Raw genomic sequence first — 12852 nt, 5'->3', positions numbered from 1 at the left:
TTTAAGAAGTCAAATTTCATATATCTGGGAAATGGGGTGCTGAATATGCTCAAAACTAAAAAATATTAGCTAAAAAAGTACTTAACTTAGAAATTACAAAAATAGAAGACATCAATCAAATATATTCTATACCAATCATACTCTACTTTCTTATGATATAAAATATACTTGCAGTACTATAGTAATCAGCATAAAATAATTATATAGTATTGGAGTTGGGGGGAATCTGGTTATTCAAACTTATCTTTGATTGAGTTCTACGTAAACAGAATTTTACTCTTAAGAACTGTTTTTGGTATAAAAAGTAATCAATCCAAGTGTTTAGGAATAACCTGAGATATTAGAAAAAAGATGTATACAATCAAAACAGGTTTCTTAAACGGCATTAATAATTAAATGCATTAAATATAATTAAATGGCATTAAAATATTAGAAATAGTAACAATTACAAAATGTCATTTTATGACTGTTACTGGTATTTACCAAAGTACAGAAGTAGTGAAAACATTAGAGAAATAATACTTTCAGGCTAGAATGGGGAAAAAAAGATTTGGATAAAATTTAAAGTACTTATTGATCATTAAGAAACAAGTGGGTCTTTGAAACAGTAATTCTTCCAAATTGAGCACATAATTGCATGTAAATAGAGTATTTTATCGGCAGGCAATTTACTGCATTTAAGGAAAAATATGATCACTTTCAAGGAACCCTTGATTTCTTATTTCTCTGAGGGGCTTTCAACTTTCTTGGCCTCCTTTAGATGAAGGAAGGCGAAAGCTGACTTCAGTGTGCCATCGCCGCTCTGTTGTGAATAGCAAAGGAAGGTGCACCACAGAAAACCATAGAGTCCAGTGTAAGCTGTTCTCCACTGAACAGGAACAAAGCTAAAGTTGGTCAGCTGTAAAAGAAAAAGGGTATGTTAGGGCTCCATGTAAATCAAACCCAGGAGTTAGCATTCTGAATGGTTTAAAGGAGCATTTGAGGTCTTGCTCCCAGGCAAATGTTGTCAGTTTGGCTCAAATAAACTCTTACAAAATTTCTTCTAAAAACTCACCTGTACAAAAGGCCAGTACATCAGACCACTCTGGAATTAAAAAAAAAACAAACTTTATTAGAATGCCTTTTAATCACACAGAACAATCGCACAATTCATTCTATGAATGATTAAGAAACACCAGGCAGATAGAATGTGGAGGTGATAATATATGTCAGACTAAACTGATTAAATTAAGGTCTCTTGAGTAGAAGAGGGTGGGAAGTTGTGGAAAAAGCTATTAGGTACAAGACATTTAGGTTAGTTATATTCACAGATCCAGAATGAAAAGTCTACCAGAATCAGTATCAATTCTGTTAAACAACCACTCTCAAAGTAACAACATATATTTATATATTGCAATTTTCCTGTTAGCCCAAGCAAATGATATTGGAGTATACTTATAAAAGGGTCATCAATACATTTTTAAAACCATACCAAACCATTCTTTATAGAATGATTTGCTAATAATATATTTTACTATTTCATTCTACAGAATAAGTTTAGTTGATATCTTTGTTTTTTTACAAAATATTTCAAGTTAGGTTTATTTGAGCAGGATTTAACCTGTACATTCTGACAAAAAAAAATTATCATTATGGATTTTTTCCGAAGATATAGGTCTTGGTATGTAAATTATATTTGAAAAAAGCTAGAGGTTTTTACAAAGTCCTTAAAAGAAGTATTACCCTAGGAATATAAAGGTGGTATTATTTTCTTTTTTATTTTACTACTTTTTATTCCCTAAAGTTTCTACAATAAACCATTGCAATAAAAGCTATTTAAAATAGGCCCTGACCAGGTAGCCTTGGTTGGTTAGAGCGTCATCGCAATACACCACAGATGCAGGTTTGATCCCTGGTCACAGCACATACAACAATCAACCAAAGAATCCATATATAAGTGGAACAACAAGCTGATATTTCTCTTTCTCTCTCTAAAATCAGTAGTTTTTTTAAAAAAAATTTAAGCTATTTAAAATATATATTCATTTAAGAATTTACTACTTTAGCAAAAAGGATCAGAAGAGTAAACTCATCCAAACATGGTTTTACTTCTTACAGCAGCTGTTTCAGAACATAACATCACCTAGTGCATAGAGCTCGGTCTCCCCACCCATTCCCCGCTAATAGGCAAAAGGACTCCTCAGAGAAATGGCTGCCTGCAGGGCTGGGAAAAGGCAGGTAAAGATGTAAGATGAGCCGGGACACGTAGTTGTGAAAGTAAGGAAGTGATTTTTTTTTTCAAATGGGGGATATCACAAGAACATAGGAGCCAGCTTAAAGGGATTCTCATTGGCCAAACCTGGAACACTTAGGCACCAAAAATAATTACAGTAATGAACTGTAAGCCATTATAAAAATGAGAATTCCTGAGTCCATATTGATAATAAAGAGAAAGTAAGTAAATAAATAACTGAGATAGAAGAGTGGGCATTTGTTCACAGGAGATTGCTGAGCACCACCCAGTTAATGTGTGACTAGTGCTGGAGTTGGAAACTCTTCATTTGGCAACCATCACAATAGCAAAAACTAGTTCAGGCAGAATTGCTGGTGGATGCCAAATATGGGAGTAGAGTGGATATTCTGATGAGGCAGAGGGTATGTATTTGTACGGTCTTCAAGTGCTTCCCTACAGATTGCTTATTAGTTTCAAGAAGAAAAATAGTAAGTAGGCCGTAGAAAAATCAGACACCTTCACCAGGCAGTCAAAATTAACATCTCCAGTCGGGGACAGAAGGATGTCAGCACCTTTTGCTGTGCTGTCCTTGAAGAGGACACATCACCACAGATGGCATGTTCCAGCCAGGAATGCACACTATCACCTCTGTCTGTCAGGAAGAAATGACAGACAAACCCCCCCAAAAAGCACGTGCTTTGTTTGTTTAAAGAAAGGAGGACTATATTCTTCAAAAATATCACTGTTGCAGATTTTAAAAGGGCTAAGAAAATTGTCCCAATTCATGAATACTAAAGAGACATAAGAACTAAATGCACTACCTGATCCTAGACTAGATCCTGTACTGGAAGAGAAAGAAATACTACAAGGGCCATTAAATGGTTGATTGACAAAAATGGAATGTGGATGGTAAATGATATAAAAGGAGTATCATTGTTAAATTTATTAAAATTGATAACTATGCTGTGGTTATGTGAGAACATCTTCCCATCAAATATCTGAGGGACAAGTTCTCTTTTTACAGGCAAGCCTCTTCCTCCAGATGGTGAACTTCTGCCCGGCAGGAATTCAAGTTCATTTCCAAACCCTCATCTCTGGCATGGTGTTGGTGTTGGCACATAGTGGATGCTGTCAAAGACTCACACCAGATTCCACAGAGAAGCCAGGAAAAGGTCAACCAAGACCCAATGGGTCCAGATCTGGGCAAGGGGCACTGTAGGCTCCACATTTCTGTTAGTGCCATGAGTAGAACCTCTGGGATAAGTTGTTAAAGGAGGACCAGAGACCCTGGTGTCTGGAACCGAGCACCTCCCTCTTCAGGGAGACTGAGATCCCCATGTGCAGATGTGACCTGGCTCACCATTCAGGCCACCGTATGGGTATTCTTTCAACTGTTCTTGTTACTTTTCTGTAATTCTGAAATCATTCCATACTAAAGCTTTTAAAAACTGTATCAAAGAAAATAATGTAATATCAGATATGTGTCTTAAGAGATAATATATCTGAGCTGCCATGTTGCAGCTGGTAAAAGGAGAAACTGTATTCTATTTGTGAAAAATTTAAAAAAACACAAAAAACAAAGTTCAATAACTATTTACATGTAAACAACAAATAAAGTAGGGATGTCCTTCCCACCTTCACCAGAAGACTTTGGATTGGAGAGGGAGATAATTCCTCAGTAACAAAGAACCAGTTCCATCTACTCTCACATACCCTTTAAGCTATGAGAGTCTTGTGACAGATTCCCTTTGGATACTTCTTTTCTTCTGTACTCTCAGTTTCACTGATCAAACTTCAGTCAAAAGCCTAGTTTTAACCCAATTTCTTCCATAGGTAATACCTCTACCTCTGAGCTCTCCTCTGTGCATCTGGAAATCTCCCTTTGAGTACCCTAAAAGCATCTGGAGTTCAACATTTCCCATACTGAAGTCAGCTATCTTGTTTCTCAAACTGGCTCACTGTCCTCTGCGTCCTATCTCAAGTTACTTAAGTCAGAAACCCGTGGGTCATCCCAGATGTGTTGTTGCCCATAATCCCAATTTCCAATTATTAAGACCTTCCAATTTTACCACCTAAATATTTCTCATATTATTCCTATTCTCACTCCTACCTTATTTCTTATGTGAACTTGGTTACAACAGCTCCCTTACTTGGTGTCTCTTGCCACTACTATTACCAGAGTTCAGAATCTTTGGAATGACGTTCAACACATAAGAAAGGTTACCTGCGTATCTTTATCAAGGGAGGAGAGTCTGAAACATCTGCAAATCCCTGCCTGAAGTCCCTTTCTTTCTCAATTCTGCTTGCTTGCTCTTTTTATAAATGTTTGATGTACATATCGCCATAGGATCTATGACATCATGGGAAAACTTGTTCCTTTTTCCGAAATAAAGCAGAACAAAACCACATTTGCATGTCAGTATGGTCCTGAGAGTTCTGCATACTCTTTGAGCATATGAGCTCAGGGAAAGCACATGGCTTCGATCTTCCTTGTCATCTGCCTTCCAGCCATCAAATGGATGATTCTGGTTCTGGGGCTTGGTATCATTCACTAGAAGATGCTAGAAGCAGCACAGGCAATTGCTAGGCGTGGCTTGGCACTGCTCTCTATAGGGAATTAAGTAGGTATGAAGTCCTAGGCCAGTCTGTATATATTCCTTAATCCTGAAAACCGACCTCGTTGTAATTAACAGGATTAAACATGTTCTAGACCAGAGGTGGAAAGCATCCCTGGTTTTGTTCAGTCTTAAGAACCTTGCTCAACAACTCTTCATTGACTTAATTAATAAATATTTGTCAGACTGGAATACAATATATTCGCAATGAGCAAACAGTACAACTGGTGACTTGCTTCATGCCTAGACATAGCCCTAGGAAATACCATCTTTCTCTGTAAACACCTTTATAATGTTAAGAAGAATCCTTTTACAGGGACTTAGCATAATGCAACCTGGAAACCTTGACTCTGTAATCTGGGAATGATTCCATTTGCATTCTACCCTCTTTGCAATAACCTCTTTGGTTCTGAAACTCACTAAATTATAATCACTAATAACAGTAAATATGAGAACATCAGAAATCATTGTAAACACTGACTACAATTCAGAGAGACTAATGTATAGACACTCTTAAAGTTTCTTTTTAGTCATCTATCAAAATGTAAGATTTCTCTGTCAAAATATTATATCCTTGCATCAACCAACAGTAGCCCTAGTTTAAAAATATTTTTATTAAAATGTATATAATGTGTAAAATGTACAAAAACATCTTGGTTGAACTTTCAAAAGTCTATCTTACCTTATATGTATTCCAGAATTTCTGTCTCAGGTCCAAAAATATGTCATCCTTTCCCTGGAGGATACTCATACCTATTTGCAAAAACACACAACAAAAGAATTTTAAAAGATTCAGTAGGAAGAATACTGTGTAACAGTTCAAGCTTCCTATTTCAATATGTAAATTAACCACCACTATACCTCAATATATGTCTCTTCTGACTCAACACAGAAAACAGATAACATCCATTCTAAAACCATTCTTTTTATCCTCACCCGAGGGTATGTTTTATTGCTTTTAGAAATAGGAAGGGGGAGAGAGAAACATTGATGTGAGAGAGACATCAATTGGTTGCCTCCTGTAAACCGATCGTCCTTCTAGGGATCAAACTAGAAACATATGCCCTGACCAGGAATCCAACCTGCAACCTTTTGGTTATGGGATGATGCTCCAACCAGCTGAACCACCCAGCCAGGGCTAAAACTAGATACATTTTGAAAGGAATGATAAACATTAAGTGAGAATAGTAGTGTATAAGTTATAGGGGATACCCTGGCCAGTGTGGCTCAGTTGATTGGAGAGTCATCCTATAACCAAAAGATTGTGGGTTAAATTCCTGATCAGGGCACATACCTAGGCTGCAAGTTCAATCCCCAATCTGGGAGCATACTGGAGGTAACTAACTGGTGCATCTCTCAAATCAATGTTTCTCTCTCTCTCTCTCTCTCTCTCTAAAAGTAATGAAAAAAAGTCCTTGGTTGAGAATTAAAGATAAAAAAGTTATAGGGGTCATTAAAAAAAAAACTACGAAAATTAATAAAAACAGCAGTGTTAGGATAGTGAGGCGATTAGTAACTTTTCTTCTCTCCTTTTCAAACTTTTCTGTGAAATGCTTAAAATTTTAAAAACTCAATTACCTTTTTCTAAAAAAACAAACAAACACTGACAGACCCTGGGTATTCTGACAACTACAAGTTTCCCACAAAAGAAAGAGGCTTTTTAAACAATTATTTTTTTATTTTTTATTTATAAATCATGTGTATTCTATTACAGTTGTCTCAATTTTCCCCCCTTTAATCCCCTCCACCCATCTCCCCCCCGCTCCCATAGTCAGTTCCCACTCTGTTGTCCATGTCCATGGGTCATTCATACATGTTCTTTGTCTAGTCCCTTCTCCTTCTTTCCACCATTGTCCTCTTTCCCCCTCCCCTCTGGTCACTTGCAGTCTGTTCCATGTTTCCGTGCCTGTGGTTTATTTTGTTCATTAGTTTATTTTGTTGAATAGAGTCCACTTATAGGTGAGATCATATGGTATTTGTCTTTTATCAACTGGCTTATTTCACTTAGCTTAATATTCTCCACTTCCATCCATGTTGTTGTAAAAGGTAGGAGTTCCATCTCTCTCTTTCTTAAATGCAGATTGATTTTATTTATTTTTTTAAATGTCAAAGTCAATTATAAAATATTTAAAAAATGTAAAATCATTATAAAGTCTCAGCAATTAAACCAACATGACACCAGCACAGAAATAATCGAGATCAATGAAATATAATGAGCATTCTAGAGACAAACATATATATCTAACAAGATAATATATGATTAAGTTGATATTTCAAATCCATGGGTAAAATAAGGCTTATTTAACAAATAAGGTTCATGGACCACTATTACTTGAAATAAAACAAATATAGAGCCCTATTTCACACATTATACAAGAAATACTCAAGTGAGTTAAATATCAATATGTAGAATCTAAGGAATTTTAGAAGAAAATAGAACTAATATTTTTCATGACCTGAAGTAAAATATTCAAACCCAGAAGTTATAAAGTAAATATTGACATTATGACCACATTAAACATTTAACTATATAGTAATATACATATAAAAAAGTTAAAGGACAAGGAATAGAATAGAAAATTATATGCAACACATCTAAAACATGGTTAATAGGGGCTTTTTTTTAGGGAAAAAAGTTCTATAAACCTTTAATCAATAAATGGATAAAGAATACCAAAAAGTTATTTAAAGCTTTTTTTTTAAATAATAGAAATAGGCAAGAAATATACTAAAACAGGTTTAGTTTCAACAAATAGTAATGGAACAATTAAAATAACATCATTGTCACAATCAGATTAATGAGTATTAAAACTATTGGTAATATCAAGTACTGGCAACTCTGAAAGGCACTGGGTATTCATAGAAACTTTTTCTGCATCTTAAAGCAGTCCCTTTAGCATATTTTGCAGTGCTGGTTTGGTGGGGGTGTAGTCTTTTAGCCTTCTTTTGTCTGGGAAACTCCTTATTTCACCTTCCACTTTAATTGAGAGCCTTGCTGGGTGGAGCAGTCTTGGTTGCAAACTTTTACTTTTCATTACTTGGAATATTTCTTGCCAATCCATTCTGGCTTGTAGGGTTTCTGTTGAGAAGTCAGCTGCTAGCTGTATTGGGGCTCCCTTATATGCTACTGCCTCTTTCTCCCTTACTTGGTTTAGTATTCTCTGTTTGTCTTTGATATTTGCCATTTTAATGATGATGTGTCTTGGAGTGGGCCTCATTGGGTTCCTCTTGAATGGGACCCACTGTGCTTCCTGGACTTGTGCGACTTTTTCTCTCCTCCAATTAGGGAAGTTTTCCATCATTACTTTTTCAAACAGGTTCTCTATCCCTTCCTCATCAGAAAGAGGCTTTTTAATCAGAATTGGAATGCAGAACACCAATTCAGCGTTCCTAAAAAAAGGTTGAAAACTAATGTTCAACAACCCTGAAAAGAAATTCAGGGAGCAAGGACAAAACCCTCCTTTTTTAGGAAGGGTGCAACTATGAGTGCTTTAAAAATTCTCTCCCTGCCCTGGCTGGGTGGCTCAGCTGGTTGGAGCATCATTCCATACATCAAAACGTTGAGGGTTCAATTCCCAGTCAGGGCACATACATAGGTTTTGGGTTTGATCCCCAGTTGGGACACATACTGGAGGCAACCAATCAATATTTCCCTCTCACATTTACGTTTCTCTCTCCTTTCTCTCTCAAATTAATAAACATATTCTTGAGTGAGGATTAAAGAAAAAATCTCCTCCAACTCCTATTAGGAGGAAGGGGAAATAAAATTGTTTTATCTTTGCAGGGGATTCTTACAACGGAACTCTCAGAAAACACAGCCAGAATATTGATAACACTTTGTTCCACTTACCCAGCACTAATTAAGTACTAAGCACTTTATGTTCATTATTTCATTTGACCCTCATAACTTCTGACCCTTCTAACCATCAACTTGAGGATGGCAGAGTTGCAGAGAAGGAAAAGAGCTCAGGGAGGTTAACGGTGGTCCAAGTCCAACCCAGGTGTGGATTCTAAGCCTGACCTCTTAATTACTACTCAATCAAGCTTCTCAAGGCACAAACGATCATTAGATACAGGCAGTTTCCAAGTCGGAAGTGCTTCCACCAGGTCCTACGTTCTCCCTTCATTTTAACAGGAGGAGAGGGAAAGTGGGCCAGAAATTGGAAAAGCAAAACAAAGAAGCAAGTAGGCAGAACTCTATTTCAGGAGCTTCTGGCCTGAATCATAGGCCGCCCCCCAAGCCCTATTACGGAAGCGTCTTTTGGTTTCAGGAATACTGACAACACTCATTGAGACTGAGAATACGGCATGAATTGTGTTGATTTGGGTCAAGGCCTGTAAAAGTCTTTGAGCCTCCATTTCCTCATCTGTAACATGGGAATAATAAGAGCACCTGCCTCACTGGATTGTTTGAGGATTAAATGGGAATCTGATTCCCCAACTCTCAGCCCCCAGCTCCCAAACCCCTTCACCAGTGTACAGGGCTGCTGGCAACAGGCCAAAAGGACCAATTTGCAAATCTGGCCAGGAAGTCACACCCTGGAAACAGACACATATCTGATAAACCAGGGGATCCCTGCTCTCAGGTTCTCCATTCCCCTGACATCAATGACCCCATGGGCCATGTTGTTGGCTGAGACTACACCGAGCAGTCCTGTCTTCCAGCTTTCTGCGGGGTTTGTGAAGAAAGGAACAGAGTCTGCCCCCCACCCTCCCAATAGGACCTATGGGTTATACAGGTTTCTTCAAGGAGGTGACCTGACCATCTAAACCCAGTTTAGAAGGCATCTGTAGTCACTGACAAAGAAGACCCTCTTGTGTTGACCTGATCCCCAATGCCAAGGCCAGGCCCAGGACTCTTGGATCTTCTCAGGGTATTGGTCTCACTCCCTTCCAGGCTATGGAAATTAAAGACGAGGGAAGCCACAGCGCCCTTTCCATTGTTTTTGGTATTTAGGGCCCTAAGCAAGATTCCCCAAGTCAGACCCTCAGACCATGAGTTTTCCAATAAGGCAGCTCCCAGGATACTCATAGAGATAAAGGTCTCCGTGGCAGGGGTCCTCTCACACTTCTGTGGCTTTTGATATGGAGATGGGCCCACTGCCCAGCAGAAAAATCTTCACAAAACCGGGAGAGGATCCTGAGCTGAATTTTCTGGGGAACCTGGCTGGATTTCAGATTCCACCCACAATGGCCCCATGGTACCAGGCCCCTCATGTTTTGTCCAGTGATAAGGAGGCCCTACGAATTTTTCCAAGAGCAGGACTGCTAACCCACAACTAGGTCACCAACGCTGCAGCTGCTATGACAGTGAGCTGGGGTCTCCTCGACCCTCTTGTGGACCTTTTTCAGGGGGAAATGGACCCCAGATCCCCCTCCCCCATCCCAACCTAAGATGCTCGCCCCCTGTAGTCTCCTGCCCCCCTGTAGTCTCCTGCGTTGACTTAGGCACAGCCCTAGAATCCCAACTGTGCTCCTGGCCCCCTTGATCCCTGACCCACTGGACGTTGGTCCCTTAACCAATGGCTTCCCCATCCATCTTCCAGTTTTTCTCAACCCTCTTAATCCCGGGTCCCCGGGCTTCCCGGCCCTTGCACCTTCACCTCCAAACCCCTCCCGGACTCTGAACACCGACCCTCCCCCTCCAACCAAGGCTTACATCCCCCGTCCCAGACCCTGCCTCAATTTCCCCAGTCCTGAACCCCGCCCAGGCACCTCACCGGTGTAGAAGGCCGTGATGGCCACCGGCCCTCCCACTGCCTGGTCGCACAGGACCTTGGTCAGGATGGCGAGCGGCGTGCGGCCCGGCAGCGCGCGCTCCAGCAGGCGCTGCCACACGTAGTTGTAGTTGGCGTGGAAGACCATGGCCACCGTAGCCACACACCGCGTCTGCCGCCAGTCGGTCGGGACACCCCTCAGCCGCTGCTGCAGCGCATCGCCTGCCGAGGAGAAAGCTCCATAAAGCAGCACGCTCGAGAACCACGGGTAGCGCCCGGCTGCGCGCGGCAGCGCCCGCCACCAGCCCGCCATGCCCCGGGGTGTGCGCCCGCCTGCGACCGCCGCCGCCCCACACTCCCCGACGCCTCTTTCCGCACCTGCACCTGCCTCCTCCAGACGCACAAGAGCGATTGGGCGGCCCACGCACAGCCAATCCGTGCCGGCCAATCCCGTGGCCACTAGTCAATGTGCCTGGCTGAGCATTTGAAATGAGGCTAGTCCAGAATTCTTGATTAATTTATAAGAAATGGCCATGATAGAAAAGGCTATGGAGACAGAAAGTAGAATAGTGATTGTCAGGGGCTGGGGGGTGGGGGTTGGGGGAGGTGCTAGGTGACCGCTAATTGGGTGTGGGGTTCCCTTGGGGGGTGATGAAAATGCTCTATAATTAGATAGGGGTAATGGTTGCACAGAAAAGCATTAAATACACTTTAAAATGGTGAATTTTATAGTATGTGAATTGTATCGCCCCCCAAAATGGTTTGGAGGTGGGAGCAGGGCTGGGGGTAGGGCAGCAGCGGGAAGAGTGGATACCGAAACCCAGTTACCAAGATGGCAGTGTGTTTTAAACGTTTACGTAAGAAGAATTCACACTCTCAACACACACAATGCACTAACTTTGGAGACAAATTGAACATTTTAAAATTTGAGGCCTTTCATGAATATGACTCCTTGAATATTGCCTCTCAAGATATATCTTGAGCTTCCAAGCACTGTCCCAGAAGCAGGGCGTCATTGGAGACCCAGACAACGAATATGATCTCTAACCTCATGGAACTCAGTTTTCTCCTTGCGTCTCTCCCCCGTCCCCCTTTTTTCTTCCTTCACTGTAACCTCCTATCCCATTCTCATTCTGTCTCTCCCCTTTGTTTACCTTATTTTACTTATTTTTGTTTATTTTTAACGTTTCATTTTAAAAATAAATAATTCCAGACAAGAAAAAAAATTGCAAAAACAGTACGGAGTTCCCATATAACCTTCATACAAGAGTCCTCAAATACGGACATCTTACAGAATGACTGCAAGGGGGTTGGAGACTACCCGTTCCACTACACTCAAGGATCTTTTGGCTGGCCTGATAGCCAGATAGGCAGGAGAGATTGGCAAGAGAAAATAACCGAATTTAACACATACATATGTACGGGAACTGCACATACATGAGAGAGTCAGAGACCCCCATATGTAAGAGGGGTTCAGATATGGAAAGGGATATTGAGGTATATAAGACATCCTGAGCTAGGGAAGAGGTAATACACCTTGTGGCTTCAGAAAGTCATTGCAGAGAGACCACATGTTTGTTAATTAGTGATTTACCCTGCCATGTAGGTAAGTCAAAAAAGGTTATTTCTGATCATCTTTTATTATGGGCAAGTCCCCTAATTCATGTTCTTCTAGATAGTCAAGGGAAAAGCAAAAGTTTTCTTTAACCCAAAACAATCCCTGTTACCACAGACGCGCATCTTGGGGTCACTTTCTGAACCCTCGCACTACAGAATTCCCATATGCTCTCCAAGCCTCCCCAAATACTGACATCTTACACAACCATTGTACAGTTACGAACAAAGAAATAAGAACCAATGTAATACTATTAGGCAACCTGCATACCTTACTCAAATTATTGCCAATTGTTCCACTAAAGTCCTTTTTCCAACCAGGCATCCAAACTGAAATCACTTTTCATTGCATTGGATTGTTGTGCATTGCCTTATTCTCCAATCTGGGCACTAACCAGTTATTTTATAGACTGTTCCTCCATTTGTCAACACCATTGTTATGGGCTGAATTGTGTCCCCTAAAAAATCCTCATGTTGAAGCCTTAACTCTTCTGTGACTCTTTGGAGATAGAGCCTTTAACGAGGTGAATGAGTTAAAAGTGAGGCCCTTAGAATAGGCCCTAATCCACTCTTGACTGGTCTCCTCGTCAGAGGAACTTTGGACACACATAGACACCTGGCAGAGCATACACAGAGGAGAAAGATCATGTGAGGACACGGTGGGAAGGAAGACTCCTGCAAACCAAGGAGAAAG

The 12852-nt window shown here is 40.4% G+C and overlaps 1 protein-coding gene across 1 annotated transcript; it reads right to left on the bottom strand.

Moving 5' to 3' along the window:
* Positions 1-507: 507 nt before the first annotated feature.
* Positions 508-10857, bottom strand: MPV17L (MPV17 mitochondrial inner membrane protein like). Its single transcript, XM_054589616.1, has 4 exons — positions 10548-10857; positions 5510-5580; positions 1055-1084; positions 508-898 (listed from the first exon to the last, which is right to left on the bottom strand). Exons 1-4 carry the CDS (start codon positions 10855-10857, stop codon positions 719-721), a joined length of 591 nt encoding a protein of 196 aa, XP_054445591.1. The 3' UTR covers positions 508-718.
* Between the last annotated feature and the right edge of the window lie 1995 nt (positions 10858-12852).

Source organism: Pteronotus mesoamericanus, unplaced genomic scaffold, assembly GCF_021234165.1.
Source record: "Pteronotus mesoamericanus isolate MK-2021 breed Mesoamerican mustached bat unplaced genomic scaffold, CSHL_Meso_final scaffold_167, whole genome shotgun sequence".
Lineage (NCBI taxonomy): Eukaryota > Metazoa > Chordata > Mammalia > Chiroptera > Mormoopidae > Pteronotus > Pteronotus mesoamericanus.
The sequence above is the reverse complement of the archived record's forward strand: the minus strand, read 5'-3'. Positions and strand labels throughout refer to the sequence as shown.